Raw genomic sequence first — 17,368 nt, 5'->3', positions numbered from 1 at the left:
GTAACAACACATCACACTACATTTACATTTACATTTAGTCATTTAGCAGACGCTCTTATCCAGAGCGACTTACAGTAAGTTCAGGGACATTCCCCCCCGAGGCAAGTAGGGTGAAGTGCCTTGCCCCAAGGACACAACGTCATGCAGCACAGCCAGGAATCAAACCGGTAACCTTCAGATTAGTAGCCCAACTCCCTAACCGCTCAGCCACCTGACTCCCTCACTACCTAGTAGTTACAACATGATCGACTCCAGCACTGTCTAACGCACACACTGGGTAGTTGCTATAATGGGGCACAGGTCAGTAACACATTCTAGTGAATGAAGACACATGCAACCAGTGAAAAGATGATGAAAATGCAACAGATACAGTAAGTATTTAATCTCGCAAAGGAGCATCGATCATACTAATTAAAAAGAGTGTAATCTCCTCTTTCAAAAATATATTTTGACCCCCAACAGTTGATCAACAGGAGATAATTCCCTAAACATCCGCTTACAGATTAAATGCTGTATAGTGACCATGATCAAATACAGAGATGCAGAGTAACAAACCTCCACCAAAAACAAAAAGATTTCTCACAAAAAATCTAAAAACAAATAACAAACGAGAAGCATCTGTCAGTGGAATCTGCCTGTGACTGAATGTAAATAGTCTTCATCTCAAGAAATGAATAAATAATCAAAAATAATCTCTTGGTTAAACAAATCAAGTGAAATCCATCTTCATTTGCACCGAAAGGCAAATAATCCTGCAACTACTGCAAATTATACTACCAATAATACACAGAATAAACCCTCTAGGTAAGTCAGTTTTGAGTTTGCGATTTGGACAGATGGCAAACAATACAAATCCTGATTACTGTCCGCAGTGGAGATTTTGGGTGAAACTGCGCCAAAGCGTGTGCTGTACAGGAGACACCATACAGGTCTTACCCCAGTATGATATCACACGGAAGCAGGAGATCAAACTGTGGCACAGGTTATCCTGGTCCTCCTTCTCACGGGCCTGTCCGTGACCCATTTTGACCCTGTAGCCGTTCTGAAAGAGATCCCCGCACGATTTCTTGCGCCTCCGTGTCGTTACCAACGTTTCTGAACGCGTGCCCCCATCGGGCCCTCTGTACACCAGCATTTTAGTCGGGATCATGCTTTAAGACGGACAAATGCTTCTGGCAGGACCGCAAAGCTCTCCGAATCAAGTTACCCCGTGCTCGTCAGTGTCCGAACAGCCCCTCTTCTGAGGGTTTCAGAAGTGCTGGTATTGGATGACCCCTCCCCTTATATCAGCTTCCTCTATTGGCTCCTTTGCTCTCTCCTCGTGGTGGGGCAAGTCAGAAGCTCTCTCCACATCCACGGAAAAGACAAACAGGTTTGAACGCCCACCAGGCAGGGGGTCCCAGGGGGGGTCACGACAACAGATCCATGTTGCTGGAGACGCGTCATGATCAGATTTATCACAGACACTCCTGGAATACTCGTTATGATCAGTGGTGCGCCGCGAGCTTAAAACAAACCCGTTCCCATCAGGATATTACAGCATAAGCTCCTTTAGGATTCGCACAGGGAAAGGCAGAGGCCAGACTGCAAGTCTGTTCAGCAGTTGGGACAATGCACAGCTTCTCACAGCCTTACTGCAGTACAATGTGTTCCTATTCTGCCCCTGCCAGTTGTCATTTGATGCAGTAATCTTAGTGGTTGGAAAATAATCTAATGCATCAGAGATCAAGTTTTACACCACAGTATTGCAAGATGAAAGGCTTTGACAATCATTGAATTCATCACAGGATTTAGCAAACAAGCAATAATCCAGTATTGATCCTAACGGATGTCACCCAAGACTGGTGACTTGTTGACTTCAAGCTGACTATGTAAAGGCACACACACACAACCAGTCAACACATGTAAGGCAACAGTTAAAAGCAACAGTTGTACTGTAATGTAACTGTAACTTGTAATGGTTCTGCAATGTACCCTTCATCATGAACATACTTCAACAAGTGCTGTGGTGAAAGCACCAAAAGCATTTTTTGCTTTATTCACCGAATGAACAGATGGGATCATTTCAGGCTAGTTTCAACAGCTTAATGCTAAAAGCCTCTTTCAGTGTTTACTTTTCAGCTCAAGAGCAAAAAGCTGGAACATTTGGATTTGAAATTATCTGCCATGGCTATCATTTCCAAATGGGTAATGGGTTTCACCCACTCAAAGTGCTTCCATAAAGCTATTAAATAGTAAAAAAAGATGTTAGATACTGTAACGTACCTTTTTTCTAGTTTTTCAACCTCCCAGCTAAAGCATAAGAGCTACTGTGAGAGATTTAGGACATCAACTACCGTAACAGAGTAACTTGGAGATGGATCATGACATGAAGTGGATTCATTCAGAAAGGTCCAGAATATTTACATTTAGTCATTTAGCAGACACTCTTATCCAGAGCGACTTACAGTAAGTACAGGGACATTCCCCCGAGGCAAGTAGGGTGAAGTGCCTTGCCCAAGGACACAACGTCGTTTGACAATGCCGGGAATCGAACCGGTAACCTTCAGATTACTATCCCGACTCCCTCACCGCTCAGCCATCTGACTCCCTCATCCATCAAATGGATATATCCATAGTATATATCCATTATATATCCATTTGATATATACTATAAGGAATTATTCCAAAAGTTTATGCATTAACAAGCTTAACCAGAATTATGTACAGTAAACTGTCTAACTGGAGCGAGTTTTGGAATGACAGTGGATGCTATCTCTCAGAAGACCACCAGACAGCGCTGTTTTACACAGAAACCTACACTCTTTAAAGTCATCATTCAACAGCGCACCTTTCAACATCCTTCTGCTAAGACTGAGTGGCCAAAAGGTTGCAGAGCGGCTAAGTGAGGTGCCAAGTAGGGGTGGGCGTGACCGGTACCATCTTTGATTGACAGGTGATGGGAGACACAGATCCACATCTGTCATGGAACAGGAAATCACCTCTAATCTTCTAATTCCCTACCAGGCCTCTCTGGTGATGAGCTTCACACATTTAGCAGATTGACTTCTATTTCGATGCAGTGGTCAGCAACAAAAGCCTATTATCTTTACATCCCTTCATGTACTGTTTCCATCTTTAATCACAGACCAATTTCAATCAGGCACTGCAAGGTTTGAAAGGCAAATGAGCTCTGCCCAGGAGATGCAGATCTACCGTCATGACTCAACTCTTCACCACCACATCTGTTCTTGCAGTCCGCACATATCCTTTAACAAGCAGTTGTAGTTGGAAAACATGGGAATTGCTATGGGCAATCTTATTTAAAAAGCTGGGGACTTTTAACCATCTACATGTAGCGCTTTAGGTCTCTAAACACACATTTGAAGTAACTGAATACCAGTGTACTATTGCTTCCTAAACTGAGGCTTATGATCGCAAACTCAACTGTTCTGCACATGATAACCACTGGGTGGCACTGCAGACTCTACTTCAATCCACAAAAACCTTGAAATCTACTCCACCATGCTTGTTCCAAAGCCGTTTTCTGCGTAAGAGATGATGTGGTATCCTTACCAAGCCAGCTCCTGTTCAAGTAGACAGAAACAAACACAGGAGGAACCGTGAAGAAGTCCACCACAGAGTTCACCTCAAGCCAGAACCACAGCTTGTCATTGGCCGCGATGAACTGTTGAAGGAAACACATTTTTGTGAGACTATTTATCAATATTCTGATCCTCCATCCACAGAATGCGTCTTCACGTTTGTATGTTGTACTTACACGTAGACCAAAGTACAACAGGAAGAAAATGTTGAACGCCATGTCGATCTGTAACGTGAAGTCTTTGTAGAAATTCTGACAGGACTCAATTGGGCTGGAAGCAAGAGAGAACAACAAGTTGTTAGATTCCTCATTTGTTGTCATTAGGTTCCATTAAGAAGACAAATGTAAAATATTGATGTTTCAATGCATTTTTATGAAAACAACAAAAAACAATGCACTCTCCTTCCCTGGAAATGCATTTTGACCCCCCAAATAATTCAAGTGCAAAAGTAGGTCTCTCCAAATGGGTTGTCTGTTTGGAAGACAACATGCACTTTGTCACACAAGCAAATAATCATATAGGTCGATTTCCTTCATTAACCCTTAAATAACTGCATCCTCTCCTCCGACTGTCATTGACTCTTAGGAGCGAGCAGATTCGACATCCCAGCTGTTCACATTCATTAGGTGTGTCATTACAGTTTTTTTCCTTTTCATGTCAAAGGAGTTATCCTCCGTTCGGACTGTAATGAGTGCTGTTTAGGATGGATGGGGGGTTAGGGACTAAGGGATATGGGGAGCTGTAGCAGTAGTTTAAGGGTTAACTGCATGCAGGGTTAGGGTTTATCTTAAGTGGTCAGGCAGCCATAGCAAGTGTTAGCAATGGGATGCAGTCTCACCCTCAGAAAAGCTTGAATCTGGCACTAAGAATCCCAATAAAGAGAGAATGTGGTTATAACTGTAAGCACATTGACCACCTGAGAACAGAACAACACACCCTGTGAAACGAATGATCTTGTGACAGAAAAGGCTGTGGTAAACGTATGTACAGGGGTGACAGTGCCGTACTGAGAATCCTTGCCTCACCTGAACACACAGTGGAGCTACACAGACCCATATAGGCTAGTCCAGCCTTTCCCAACCTTTTTCACTTTGCGGCCCACTTGCCGCAAAGTAGCTAAAATATTTTTGCAGCCATCCTACACATCGGTTCACTTAATTTGGGGGTAGAGAGGGTTGTCTGTTAATCGCATGGTTGGCGGTTTGATCCCCGACTCCTCTCAGGCCATGTGCCGAAGTATCCTTGAGCAAGACTCAAAACAAGTTGCTCCCGATGGGCAGGCCGGCGCCTTGCATGGTAGCTCGATGCCGTCGGTATGTGTGAGTGAGAGTATGAATGGGTGAATGAGAGGCAAACATTGTAAAGCGCTTTGAGTGCCGCTAAGGTAGAAAGGCGCTATATAAATGCAGTCCATTTGCTTCCATAGTCTTTTGTCAACGTGCCAAGCATATCTATCGGCGTTTCGGTCAGGATGAAATAAAGTTAAAATTTTTTAATTAGTAATAATTTTTATAATAATTTACAGTATATATACATATTTTAATTTTTCATACTTTAAGTTTTCATTGGTTTGGCGGGTTAGGGTTAGGCCGTGGCCCACAGGTTGGTGATCGCTGGACTAGACCATACATGCCCATCCACACAGGATAGATATCAGAGAGCAGAGGCTCTAAATATAGAAATAACACAGCTGTCCCAGAAGCCCCCTTGGTTCCAGGTGAAACTGAATCATGATCGACAGGACAAAGCTTGGCACAATTAGCTCCTGTTGCATTCCTCCTTGTTCACTGGGAAAAAATACATTCAAGTGAGACGATGGACAAGCTGTTAGTATTAGTAGCATGCTTCTTGTCAGTGTGAAGGATCAAGTCAAGTCATTTTTATTTATAGAGCACATTTAAAAACAGCCAATGCCGACCAAAGTGCTGTACAAAATCATCAAATAGGGCCAATCAACAATAAATAAGAACAACAGACAAACAACACAATTACAATAAGCACGAGGATGTTTCATCTTGTTAAGTACAGCCCGAGTAATCAGTGATGGAAAAGGACTCCTACGTTTGTCATCATGCTGTTTGTGACGTGGGTCTTCAGCCGTGCAGAGCAAACCTGAACCTTCACTGAACCTTAAGGAGCTCCACAGGAAACCATTAGACCCAGAGAGCTGGGTTAATATCCTGCTTCTCTTTAGATCTGGATGCTATCGTTATATGAAAAAAGTAAACAAAAATCACTTCCCTATCGTATGACTAATAATCTCCTCAAATAGAACTTGGTAGAGACACTAAAACACCTTCTGGGAGTAACTTCCAGCAGGTCTAATAGTCTAATATTGTGACAATCAGTGTATTTCCTGTTTAATACAGCAGGTTATGTCTGAACATCCCTGAATATGAACTATTCTTTGCAGTGTATAAAAGTCAATGTCATAGAAACATTAGGCCTCATTGGGTCACTTTCAGTGAGCCGGTGGCTGTTAGTTGAAGCGCGCTACACAGTCTCATCCTCCTGCTGCGAACGTATTCCATCCTGAGTCTATCAACCCACAGTCCCTCATGGGAACATGACAGAGTGGAGGTCTGGTCACACAGAGGTCTGGTCTGCTGTGAGGTTGAACAGAACCATCATCATTGGGAGTCAAGTGGCTGAGCGGTTAGAGAATCGGGCTAGTAATCATAAGGTCGCTGGTTCGATTCCCAGCCGTGCCAAATGACGTTGTGTCCTTGGGCAAGGCACTTCACCCTACTTGCCTCGGGGGAATGTCCCTGTACTTACTGTAAGTCGCTCTGGATAAGAGCGTCTGCTAAATGACTAAATGTAAATGTAGAATGAGCCTGGTCAGGCAGGGAGTGCTGCAGACATTATTGAGAGCATAAGTCTCTGCGGCCCTCCCTATCCACACCTCCCTCTCTTTCTCCTTTTATACTGTTGCTTTACTCTGATGCGAAGAGGCTGGATCTCAATGCCTTTGTCAGACTTAAGAAAGGGTTGCACAATGTACTTGTTTGATGTTCCCATCAAAAACAAAGCATTGCCAAACAAAACACGATTTTACAAAGGATATGAATTGACTAATAAATAGACTTAAAAAACACATTTGGGGAATGAACGATTCACACATCATCCTTACTACAGTACAATTACAACAGAGAAGATCAGTTAACGTCCCTGAACACTTCTAGGTCAACAAAAAGAACAGATTGGTTAGCCATTTTCCCTTTTGCTCTGTGTGGATCCCAGTGTTCTTTAGAGAGAGCAGAGTGCCCCGCCTGTTGACTTCTCTCTGTCGTTTCCCTCGTGCCTCTCTGGCTGTACAACGCTTCAGTGGGCACACAAGGCTAATTACAGGAAGGGCCGTATCTATTACAACCTGCTGTCTCTTTAGCCTGCATGCAAGAGAGAGCAGAGCTGCTCCTCAGGCCAAGGGAGAGCTGTGAGGCTGCCCACAATTCTTGGAAGCACCATCGGAGAAAGAATACAGTCTGTAATAATGAAAAGGTGATTCAAAACCTTCCCCCCCCCCACCTCCCCCATGGCCCCGCCCCCCCAGAATTCATTACGCTTCCAACAACCTGAGAAGGGATCTGCAAGAGAGTGATTACAAGACTACAAGGTCAAATAGGAAGTCAGCAGAGTTCAAAGGGCCCTTCTTTATCATGTGATAAGGGAGTCTTCTTCATCATGTGATAAGGGAGTCTTCTTCATCATGTGATAAGGGAGTCTTCTTCATCATGTGATAATGGAGTCTTCTTTGACACTCCAACTAAGGAGAGAGGGTGGGGGGGTGGGGTGGGGACCACAGATGGTATATTGCAGGGAACGTAATTCTACCTGGGTCTGTTTGGATAATGTAACGAGAGCAGACTTGTGAACCACGTCCCAGCCTAACACACACAGTTGTCTTCAGAAGCCTGCCTAACAAGATGTATTGATTTGGAAAGTGCTGGGTAGCCTGTGTGAGTGCGGTCAGTACCTGGGAAACACACTCATTTCCTGCGCCCGTTCTCTCTGTTCTCTGGGCCGTACACATGCGTGTCTCCTTTTGTTTTGCTCTGCTGTCTAATGGCTCTTCCTTTCTAGCAGCATCCTCAGCCAGCTAGAAGCGTAGACCCTTTTTTTTTTAACCCTTGTGCGACAACTTTACCTCATACAAAAACAAAGTGAAGCATTTTCTTTTAACCGTTGGGCTGTCTCAGACCCCCCACATTGCGAAGGTTAAAAGAAAATTATTTTAATTTGTTTTTGTATTGGGTAAAATTGGGTAAACACAACGATGGTTCGTTATGAACCTTTGGGTCACGTGACCCGAAGGCAGCACAAGGGTTAAGCAAAAAAACAGGAAAAATCTAAACGGGTGTTCCTTTTCCTCACACTTAGTGAGAGAAGGCCATTGTTATGGGGACAGACACTTCCTGGTCTTTCCCGCTGGCCCCGAGAGGCTCTGATCCTTGCATTACAGACAGTAAGCAATTTCATCTGTGAGCAAGGATTGTTGGCGGCTGAAATTGACAGTAAGCCCCTGCAAGGACAGCTACCTGGAAGGGATTTACTGGAGTTATCAGTTTTAGAAGGGACAGGACGCTTTTCAACCCTACTCTCAGACCAATCAGAGTTAAAACAGTACTGAAGGGGGTGGATACAAAATCAGAGACAAGTATAAAAACTCAACAAGTGACACCAACAATAAAGAACAGAGAATGTCTCATGAGTCATGACAAGATGTATTTCAACATAAGCTCAGTCTGTCATATGACAGACAGTAGACAGTAGACCCTTTCATAGAGACACTTCTATGAGAAACCAAGAAAAACTACTAGAACATGAAGTGGAGATGAACACTTACTCGGAGGAATCGATGAAGTATATTACAAGGGCGCCGATGCTTAGAGCAAACACAAGCACCACCTGAAAGGAGAAAGAGATGGAGAGTTTCAGGCTTTCAGCATGGAAGCATTTTCAAAAAAGCATTTCAGTGACAGAATGATCAGAATTCCCTGAAATGGTAAAAGGGTAATATTGTACTACACAAAATATGTCTAACAGCATACAAATTATGGTTTAACATCCAAAGTTTGAACTTAAAAAACAGATAAAGTAAAATAAAAAAGAAGTAAACTATATTCACCCCAGGGGTATTTGATACACTGGGTGGGAAAGATATGTTTATTAAGGCCAAGGATAAATAATGCATAAGGCCTGTCAGAGTAGACACATCAGCTAATTCTGAAAGTGTAAATAAATAGACTCGTCGCTGAAAGGGAACACACACAGCACATGGCACCGTAAACACACCCAACTGCAAGCAAAAGCTCAGCTCATCATGTAAATTGCCACTTATGCGTAGCGGGCTGTCAAAATGCGGCTTCAGTTTCACACAGACACAGAAGCGCAACAGCGAAGCCCGGAGCTTAGACATGGAGACAACACAATAACAAAACCAGGGCACTGCCTCTCTCTGCCTCTCTCTGTCTCAGTCAGTGAGGAATAACTAAAGCATAGAACAGTACACATCACCAGTCTACACCTCGTCTGAACAGATTGGGAGAGGAGCTGGTTTAATATACACCTGCTGTGGAGGTGTTAGTGAACAAAGCAGATGTTGTCATGTTGTCATGTTGACAACGCGAGGCTCTGCAGCTGAAACTCAATCAGTGTGAAGTGGAAGGAGCTGGAAACTGAGCTAAACTCCAGGAGCCAACAGTGAATCCTGGGAACAAGCGGCCACGTCCGGCATCGCTTGACTTATTTACTGTTGACATTAGTCTGTCAATCACACAAAGGAAAGGGTCGGCCTGCTTAGGTTTCCTCTGTTAGTTTCCATTATACCTATTGAGTGCTGTGCATTGGTAATTGCCAACCCTAGAGATATTCTTTCCATTTAGACACTACAAACTTAACTGTATCTCTGTTGAATCTGGTCAGGATTAGTAGACATTTGTTGATAGGTAATTATTCATCGAGCATACTGAGACCATGTACTGAAGCACAGTATCTGAAAAGTGTTACAGGCAGTTTCAACTGAGGGCAAAACCTCTGTCAGTGAACTGGAGCGTCTGGTTCCCTAAGTAGGCTGCACAGGCAGGAGACTGGGGAGAGATTTATATCGTACTTCGACAGCGCTGCAGCTGTCACCGTCATGGCACACAAGGTCATTAAAAAGCCTCAAAAGAAATATGGTTTATGTTGCACACCGGGAAAGAAAATGAATGGATTTACTTTTCCTCCTTTTAATTCTCATAGTGCAGATGAAAATACATGAGGGCGTGTTCTCCTCCATGGTTTCAGCAGGCTCTCTCTGATCAATGCTTCTGAGGGGCTCAGTGCTCAATATTATTGTTACAAAATGACCAACCTGAATTTAGATATTAGAAAGCAAGTGCTAATGTCGTTGGGGCTTAATCCAGGCGGAGATAAGAGAGGCAGAGATAAGAGAGGCAGAGATAAGAAAGGCAGAGAGGCAGAGATAAGAGAGGCAGAGATAAGAGAGGCAAAGATAAGAGAGGCAAAGATAAGAGAGGCAGAGATAAGAAAGGCAGAGAGGCAGAGATAAGAGAGGCAGAGATAAGAGAGGCAGAAATAAGAGAGGCAGAGATAAGAGAGGCAGAGATAAGAGAGGCAGAAATAAGAGAGGCAGAGATAAGAGAGGCAGAGAGGCAGAGATAAGAGAGGCAGAAATAAGAGAGGCAGAGAGGCAGAGATAAGAGAAGCAGAGATAAGAGAGGCAGAAATAAGAGAGGCAGAGATAAGAGAGGCAGAGATAAGAGAGGCAGAAATAAGAGAGGCAGAGATAAGAGAGGCAGAGATAAGAGAAGCAGAGGTTCATCCAGGTAACAGCGTCCACATTTTACATAACGCACTAAGAAGTTTTCCCATGACCTTGGCCGGCTTTGTCTATTTACAAATGACACAATGGCCACACAAGCAGCCCACGCTGTCCATTATTGATGAACTCGGCCTGATTCATTTCCATGATGTGAAATTACATTGTGCCTATGCTATTATGTGTCAGTACCGAGAAAACACCTCCTTGCATTTTTTATCCCCACTCAGTTCTCCACGCTGGAGATTCCTTTGAGCGCCTCTGGCGGTACGAGTCATACAGAGGACTCTTTACATACATAAAAACACAGACCTAAAAATAAACACAAACGGAAACAAATGTCAGGGTTAACTAAAAGGCATATACTAGTACATTAGCTGGGACCAAGGGGGGAATAACGACAAGGTCTGTCAATGAGAGCCAATGATGTGACAGCCTGTGTCATTTATCTTGGTCATTACATAATTATGTGCTGTCAAAAACAGCCAGATAGAAGTGGGCAACCATTTGTTGACAGATGGACGTTCATCTCCCCACAAGGGGGCATGGTTAGCTAATGCTGAAAGATTTTCTGGGATCACTGACTATGGACACATGGTGCTGTTGGCACTAAAAATGTATGTTGTTCTGTCTGTATGCATGTAAAAAATTGTTTTTGTACTTTGCATTGATTTTTAAATAATGTATTCAGCAACTATGCAACTACAGACTACCAAACAAACGGTTCTGTGCACCCGGCAGAGCAGGCGGCTGTTTTTGGCTTCCATTTAATATCCGGTGCTTTTTCAAAAGGCCTAACACACTCAGCAAAGAAATAATATAGTAGAGTGTGAATGGATGAAAAGTGTCAAGACACAGAACCTGAACCCCATCCCCAGTAAACCCTCGAATGACTGCTTGACCCTGAAGTCCCACCGAGCCTCGACACCAACGCAGCCATCCCACCCAGCAGCCATCCCACCCAGCAGCCATCCCACCCAGCAGCCATCCCACCCAGCAGCCATCCCACCCAGCAGTGACAAAATCACTTGGCGTGTTCGACACATTCTTCAGCAGTAGCAGAAGTAGCCTGACAACAAGCGGCACCTCTTCACCTCCACCGCCCCTTCACCTCCACCGCCCCTTCACCTCCACCACCATCGCCCCTTCACCTCCACCGCCCCTTCACCTCCACCGCCCCTTCACCTCCACCACCCCGTCACCTCCACCGCCCCTTCACCTCCACCACCCCGTCACCTCCACCGCCCCTTCACCTCCACCGCCCCTTCACCTCCACCGCCCCGTCACCTCCACCGCCCCGTCACCTCCACCGCCCCTTCACCTCCACCGCCCCTTCACCTCCACCGCCCCTTCACCTCCACCACCCCGTCACCTCCACCGCCCCTTCACCTCCACCGCCCCGTCACCTCCACCGCCCCTTCACCTCCACCGCCCCGTCACCTCCACCGCCCCTTCACCTCCACCACCATCGCCCCTTCACCTCCACCACCATCGCCCCTTCACCTCCACCTCCACCGCCCCTTCACCTCCACCGCCCCTTCACCTCCACCGCCCCTTCACCTCCACCACCATCGCCCCTTCACCTCCACCACCATCGCCCCTTCACCTCCACCACCATCGCCCCTTCACCTCCACCGCCCCTTCACCTCCACCGCCCCGTCACCTCCACCACCCCTTCACCTTCACCTCCACCGCCCCTTCACCTCCACCGCCTCTTCACCTCCACCGCCCCGTCACCTTCACCACCCCTTCACCTCCACCGCCCCTTCACCTCCACCGCCCCTTCACCACCACGCCACGCTTCTCCTTCTACAACCCGGCAAGATTTCGAACGCGAGCGGCAGCCTCACATTCACCTGAGGGCAGGAAAGACCACCTGTTCCCCCTCCGGGTGTGTCTGTGTGGCACATCTGAAATGATCAAGACGGTTTTAATGCCCTAACCCTAACCCTGGCCTCAATAGGGTCATCAGATGTACTCTTAGCAGGTCCTGCCATTCAGAAATCTACTGGCACAGAGAGCCCACTCATCCCCCTCCAGCCCCTGCTCTCGTCTGACTCACCAGCACTCAGGATGAATAACAAACAGCAGAGCAGGAAGTACACTTGACCGATAAATACGCTGTGCTGGTTGGGGGTGGGGACCCACAGCACTGGGCTGGCTGGTGGGGGTGGAGACCCACAGCACTGGGCTGGCTGGTGGGGGTGGAGACCCACAGCACTGGCCTGGCTGGTGGGGGTAGAGACCCACAGCACTGGGCTGGCTGGTGGGGGTGGAGACCCACAGCACTGGGCTGGCTGGTGGGGGTGGGGACCGACAGCACTGGGCTGGCTGGTGGTGGTGGAGACCCACAGCACTGGACTGGCTGGTGGGGGTGGAGACCCACAGCACTGGGCTGGCTGAGAACATCCACACAGCGGAGAACATCCACACAAGAACATCCACACAGTGAGAACATCCACACAGTGAGAACATCCACACAGCTGAGAACATCCACACAGTGAGAACATCCACACAACTGAGAACATCCACACAGTGAGAACATCCACACAGTGAGAACATCCACACAGTGAGAACATCCACACAGTGAGAACATCCACACAACTGAGAACATCCACACAACTGAGAACATCCACACAACTGAGAACATCCACACAAGAACATCCACACAGTGAGAACATCCACACAGCTGAGAACATCCACACAGTGAGAACATCCACACAGTGAGAACATCCACACAGCTGAGAACACCCACACAAGAACATCCACACAGTGAGAACATCCACACAGTGAGAACATCCACACAGTGAGAACATCCACACAGCTGAGAACATCCACACAGGGCCCCATACCCAGCAGGACCCCTGACTGACATCTCAAATACATTCATAATAATAGTAACAATGTTGTGTGGGATTTTTTTATGGAAAACACTCACACATCCACATTCAGACCCAATATTTTAGCAGTAATGTTATTACTATACCCCCACTCCCCCCACAAACACTGGAAAGGTTGATCAAATTGCTGAAATAATTTGTGGAGATCTCTTTCTGGTCCCTTCGGCTGGAGCATGGTTTCAGAAACCCTGTTAAAAGCCCTGAAGACCTGCAGGGCCAATCAAATGAACCCTCTGGGAAAACAGGTGACCTGACAAACAATGTTTAATGATTCAACGGGTAACCTTGAACCTCTGTTAGCTCTAAAAAAGAACACAGCGATCGCTCGAAACAAAACAAGCCACATTCAGGGGTCAGCGTTCCCCTTCCACAATGCCAAAGGTCAGAGTCCGTTCCAACCTCCCATTGGTGGGATGCCTGAGATTCGTAAGGGCTCAACTCTGTCCATCTTTGTACCACGGTGCAAAGCCCTCATTCCCGTGTCCATTTTGGTAGCGCTGAGTTATCCTACCAGGGACTGTGGTTTCATGAATGAACCCGACAGACTACACATTACACTACGTGGTTCAGCGTTTATTAAAACACATTTATCAACGACTAGTTGTTGCTTGGAGGCCGGCATGTGACCAAGAACCCTGTCATCTCGCCCAAAATAACCGAAGCATCCAGCTCCCCTGAGAAATACCTGGCTGATGAAATCATTCTCCACAGCCACCAAGCCTAGCTGTACCAAGACAGTGCTAGGACATTGTTAAACTGAAATACCGTACAATAACTAACTGAATGAATTGAACATATAAAAGAATGATCCATTGACTGTATAGGGCAATGCATATTTTTGGTAGGTTTTCAACTGTTCAAGAGACCTGGAGCATCATTCCTTGCCCACTAGCCTGAAAAAGGACTGTTAAGACAGCTGCTCCCTTGTTTACAATCGTTCTCGGAGGTACACTCCCAGCTTGAAGTGATAACAGCACTTTAGGATTTTTATGACTTAACCCATAAACATCACCAACAGTACACTGACAGACATCCAAAGAGCATTCAAGACATTTACAATATCATCGACATGTAAGTCGAAGCTCGTTTCAAATCGACACCGTAAATGTTATTGGACTACCAGACGTATCTTCGTGTTAAACGCCTATAAATAGTGGAGCTGTTGAAGTAGAGAAGACAGTTAATGATGGTTAGATGGTGAACACTACTACACCATGGGGACATGGTTTCCGGACCACCCAAGGAGATAAGGAGTTCTGACACCATGTTTGTCTAGCGAGAATTCTTGCACATCACATGAAAAGATGGAGTCTGTTGGACCGATAATTGAAGCTGTGTTTCTCCTCCACTCTTCCTGCGTCTTTGCTCCTTGCTATGAGCCTTACATTTACATTTAGTAGACGCTCTTATCCAGACCGACTTACAGTAAGTACAGGGACATTCCCCCCGAGGCAAGTAGGGTGAAGTGCCTTGCCCAAGGACACAACGTAATTTAGCACGACCAGGAATCGAACCAGCAACCTTCTGATTACTAGCCCAATTCCCTAACCACTCAGCCACTTGACTCCCTCCACCTTCCACATGCTCATTATTTGAAAGGCAGACTGACACTGTGGCGATGGTCACCAGTGCTCCAGGTCCCAAAGTCCCCCCCAGAGCCAGAGACTGGATGTTCTATACAGCAGAGCCAGAGACTGGATGTTCTATACAGCAGAGCCAGCAGGGGATTTGACCTTTTGATCCTAGCAACAGTATCTTGTTATTACTATATTACTGAATTTCCCGTACCGAGCTCTTTGATATTGCGAGTAATACACACACATATCCTGCTTGTGAAACTATTTATGAAACTTCATTGGCTCGACATTAGAACTGATGGCATGGGAGTCTGATGGGAGTTTGTTTTTCTGTATTTAAGTAGTCACGTTGTTTTTTGGTTGTTATCATTGACAGTTTTCTTTTTGTCGCTAACAGAAAAGCTTCAGAAATTATCAAAGACCAGTTAACACAATCGCAGCAGACCAGCTTAGCCTTAAATACTGGGGAAGTCCCCCAGGCTAGCGTAGCAGAGGCCTCAGCTGTACCTTCTCTCACCAGAGCCAGCCCTGAGTGCATAATGAAGACCAAAAAAACAACAACATCTGCTTTGCCACCCACTGAATCCGTCCTGTTCATTATTTGGTTGTACGTGAGAGTCCGACAAACAGCATAATCAGGTTCGACTGTCCCTTCCGAAGAGGCTTCTGCCGTTGTTTATCAAACACAACCATGTTGGCCATCGACAACAACGCATCCAATTAAAGATACCGAATCCTTCTGTAATCTTGTCAGTGTCCCTGTCCTCCCTCGTCAAGATATTCCCGGTGTGGAGACAGAGGATGATGTCAGGGCAGACAGCTGCATGCCTGCACTGACTCCATACTTGTATTCACTGCCTGCTTCCCTCGTGCCCAGTGCAGTCTGAGATAGTCTTCCACACAACATGCATACTAATGAAGGACGGCACCCTTCTGCCTTGGCTTCCTCAAGCAAGGTCTAAATATCACCTACATGGAATGTGTTTCATAAACACTTATTCCGCAGGGGAAATCTGGCAGTAGCAAACCGTATGAAAACACTTCTGCGTAGACACGTAGTCCTTTTTCAATGTTCTTGAGAGCAATCAAAGAGCTGTTTCATCCAACCTGTTAGGGTTAGGGTTAAAGTAGAAGTTGGACACATTGGGACTCCATCTTGCTCATCTGCAGCCATCTGATGTTCAGCGATACATTATCGTAGTTAATGGCTTTGGCATACTTTAATGATAAAACTGTCGCATTTGAAGCATGCCGTATACTTCTATGATTTATTCTCCACATTCAAAGGACAATGAGGCCTAACTGATGATAGAGGGGACCGTCGGGATTTGATTTGTCAGGACAGGTAATGTATTGGTTCATCATATTGTCAATCACTGTGTCTGAACAAAGAAAGACCAAGATGGTAAAAAGAAAATTTAATCTGCTTTGCAGAAACAATCTTTTAAAAAGCTCGCAGTAAGATTCATTAGGTAAAAACCCACGGAGAGCGGCAAGGTGGTGATGAATAAGCTTCAGGTCTGCCCAGCCTCCATTTTGAAAAGCTGTGACAGTAGCTCCAATATAAATTAGAATTTTATATAGCAGAGGCTGGATTGAGTCACCCTTGTGTCAAAGCAGGGTGACAGTGTCAACGCACTGTGACAGGAGCAGGTCATAAAACTTGTGACCTGGGCGACCCTGTCAACGAGGCTCCTTCCCGTTCCTCCTGTTCAGAGTGTCACCGTCATCGCAAGGACGGGGGAGCAGGCCGCAGCCCCTCTGTGTAATCAGGGCCGACAACCGAAACAATCACGATAGAATAGAAGGGCCCAATTGAATGATTACGCTTCTCAAACTGGAAAATGATTAACCTAAATATGGCCCGGATGAAACATGATTGAGAGGAATGTTGTCTAAAGCTTTGGATGCTTTACAGCTTGGCTCGCCACGTATTACTGGGATGACAGCAACGGCATTATAACCTAAGCAGGGTTTATATTTATTCCCTTTTTCTCTTATTGTTGATGTTTGAACCTGTGAAGGAGGAAGGATTTCTCCCTCATCTCGTCAATAAAAGCAGATTATCTGTTGTGTTCCCAAGGAAGCAGGAACCCTATCCCTCACCATCGCATCTCTAACTGTGTTACAGTGTTTACAGATCTCAGCGATCTTACCCAAAGGGCGATTACGTAATCAGAAAAGGACTTCCTGGTAATGAAATTGTCATTGTGAAAGATTGGTTGATCCTTCACAATGATATTTTTTCTCATTCACAACAAAGTTAAGAGTCATATTACGTCACTGGTGTGACTGCTCTTTGTAGACGGACGCAGCTCACCCCAGCATAACACTTCAGGCCTCCTCGTATCAATAAGGGAGCCACAGGAAGACGGTCTCTATGCATCATTAGTGAATTCATCTCTGCTTGGAAACATCCTGCCTGGCTTTAATTGCTGCGGTGCTGTGCCACATCCCATCTTTCAGCTGCAGTTTGCAGAGCGA

General features: G+C 45.7%; 1 protein-coding gene across 6 annotated transcripts in view; it reads right to left on the bottom strand.

Moving 5' to 3' along the window:
• LOC136950330 (calcium-activated potassium channel subunit alpha-1a-like) overlaps positions 1-17,368 on the bottom strand; it is a 63,377-nt gene that overhangs the window by 31,374 nt on the left and 14,635 nt on the right. For all 6 annotated transcript variants that reach the window (XM_067244613.1, XM_067244615.1, XM_067244614.1 and 3 more), the window contains exons 3-5: positions 8,431-8,492; positions 3,761-3,854; positions 3,556-3,667 (exon numbers count right to left, since the gene is read on the bottom strand). In XM_067244613.1, the coding sequence (XP_067100714.1) occupies positions 3,556-3,667; positions 3,761-3,854; positions 8,431-8,492 (268 nt within the window). The remainder of the gene's footprint in view (positions 1-3,555; positions 3,668-3,760; positions 3,855-8,430; positions 8,493-17,368) is intronic.

This window comes from Osmerus mordax, chromosome 10, assembly GCF_038355195.1.
Source record: "Osmerus mordax isolate fOsmMor3 chromosome 10, fOsmMor3.pri, whole genome shotgun sequence".
In the NCBI taxonomy this organism is placed as follows: Eukaryota; Metazoa; Chordata; class Actinopteri; order Osmeriformes; family Osmeridae; genus Osmerus; species Osmerus mordax.
This window is presented reverse-complemented; position numbering and strand designations above follow the sequence as displayed.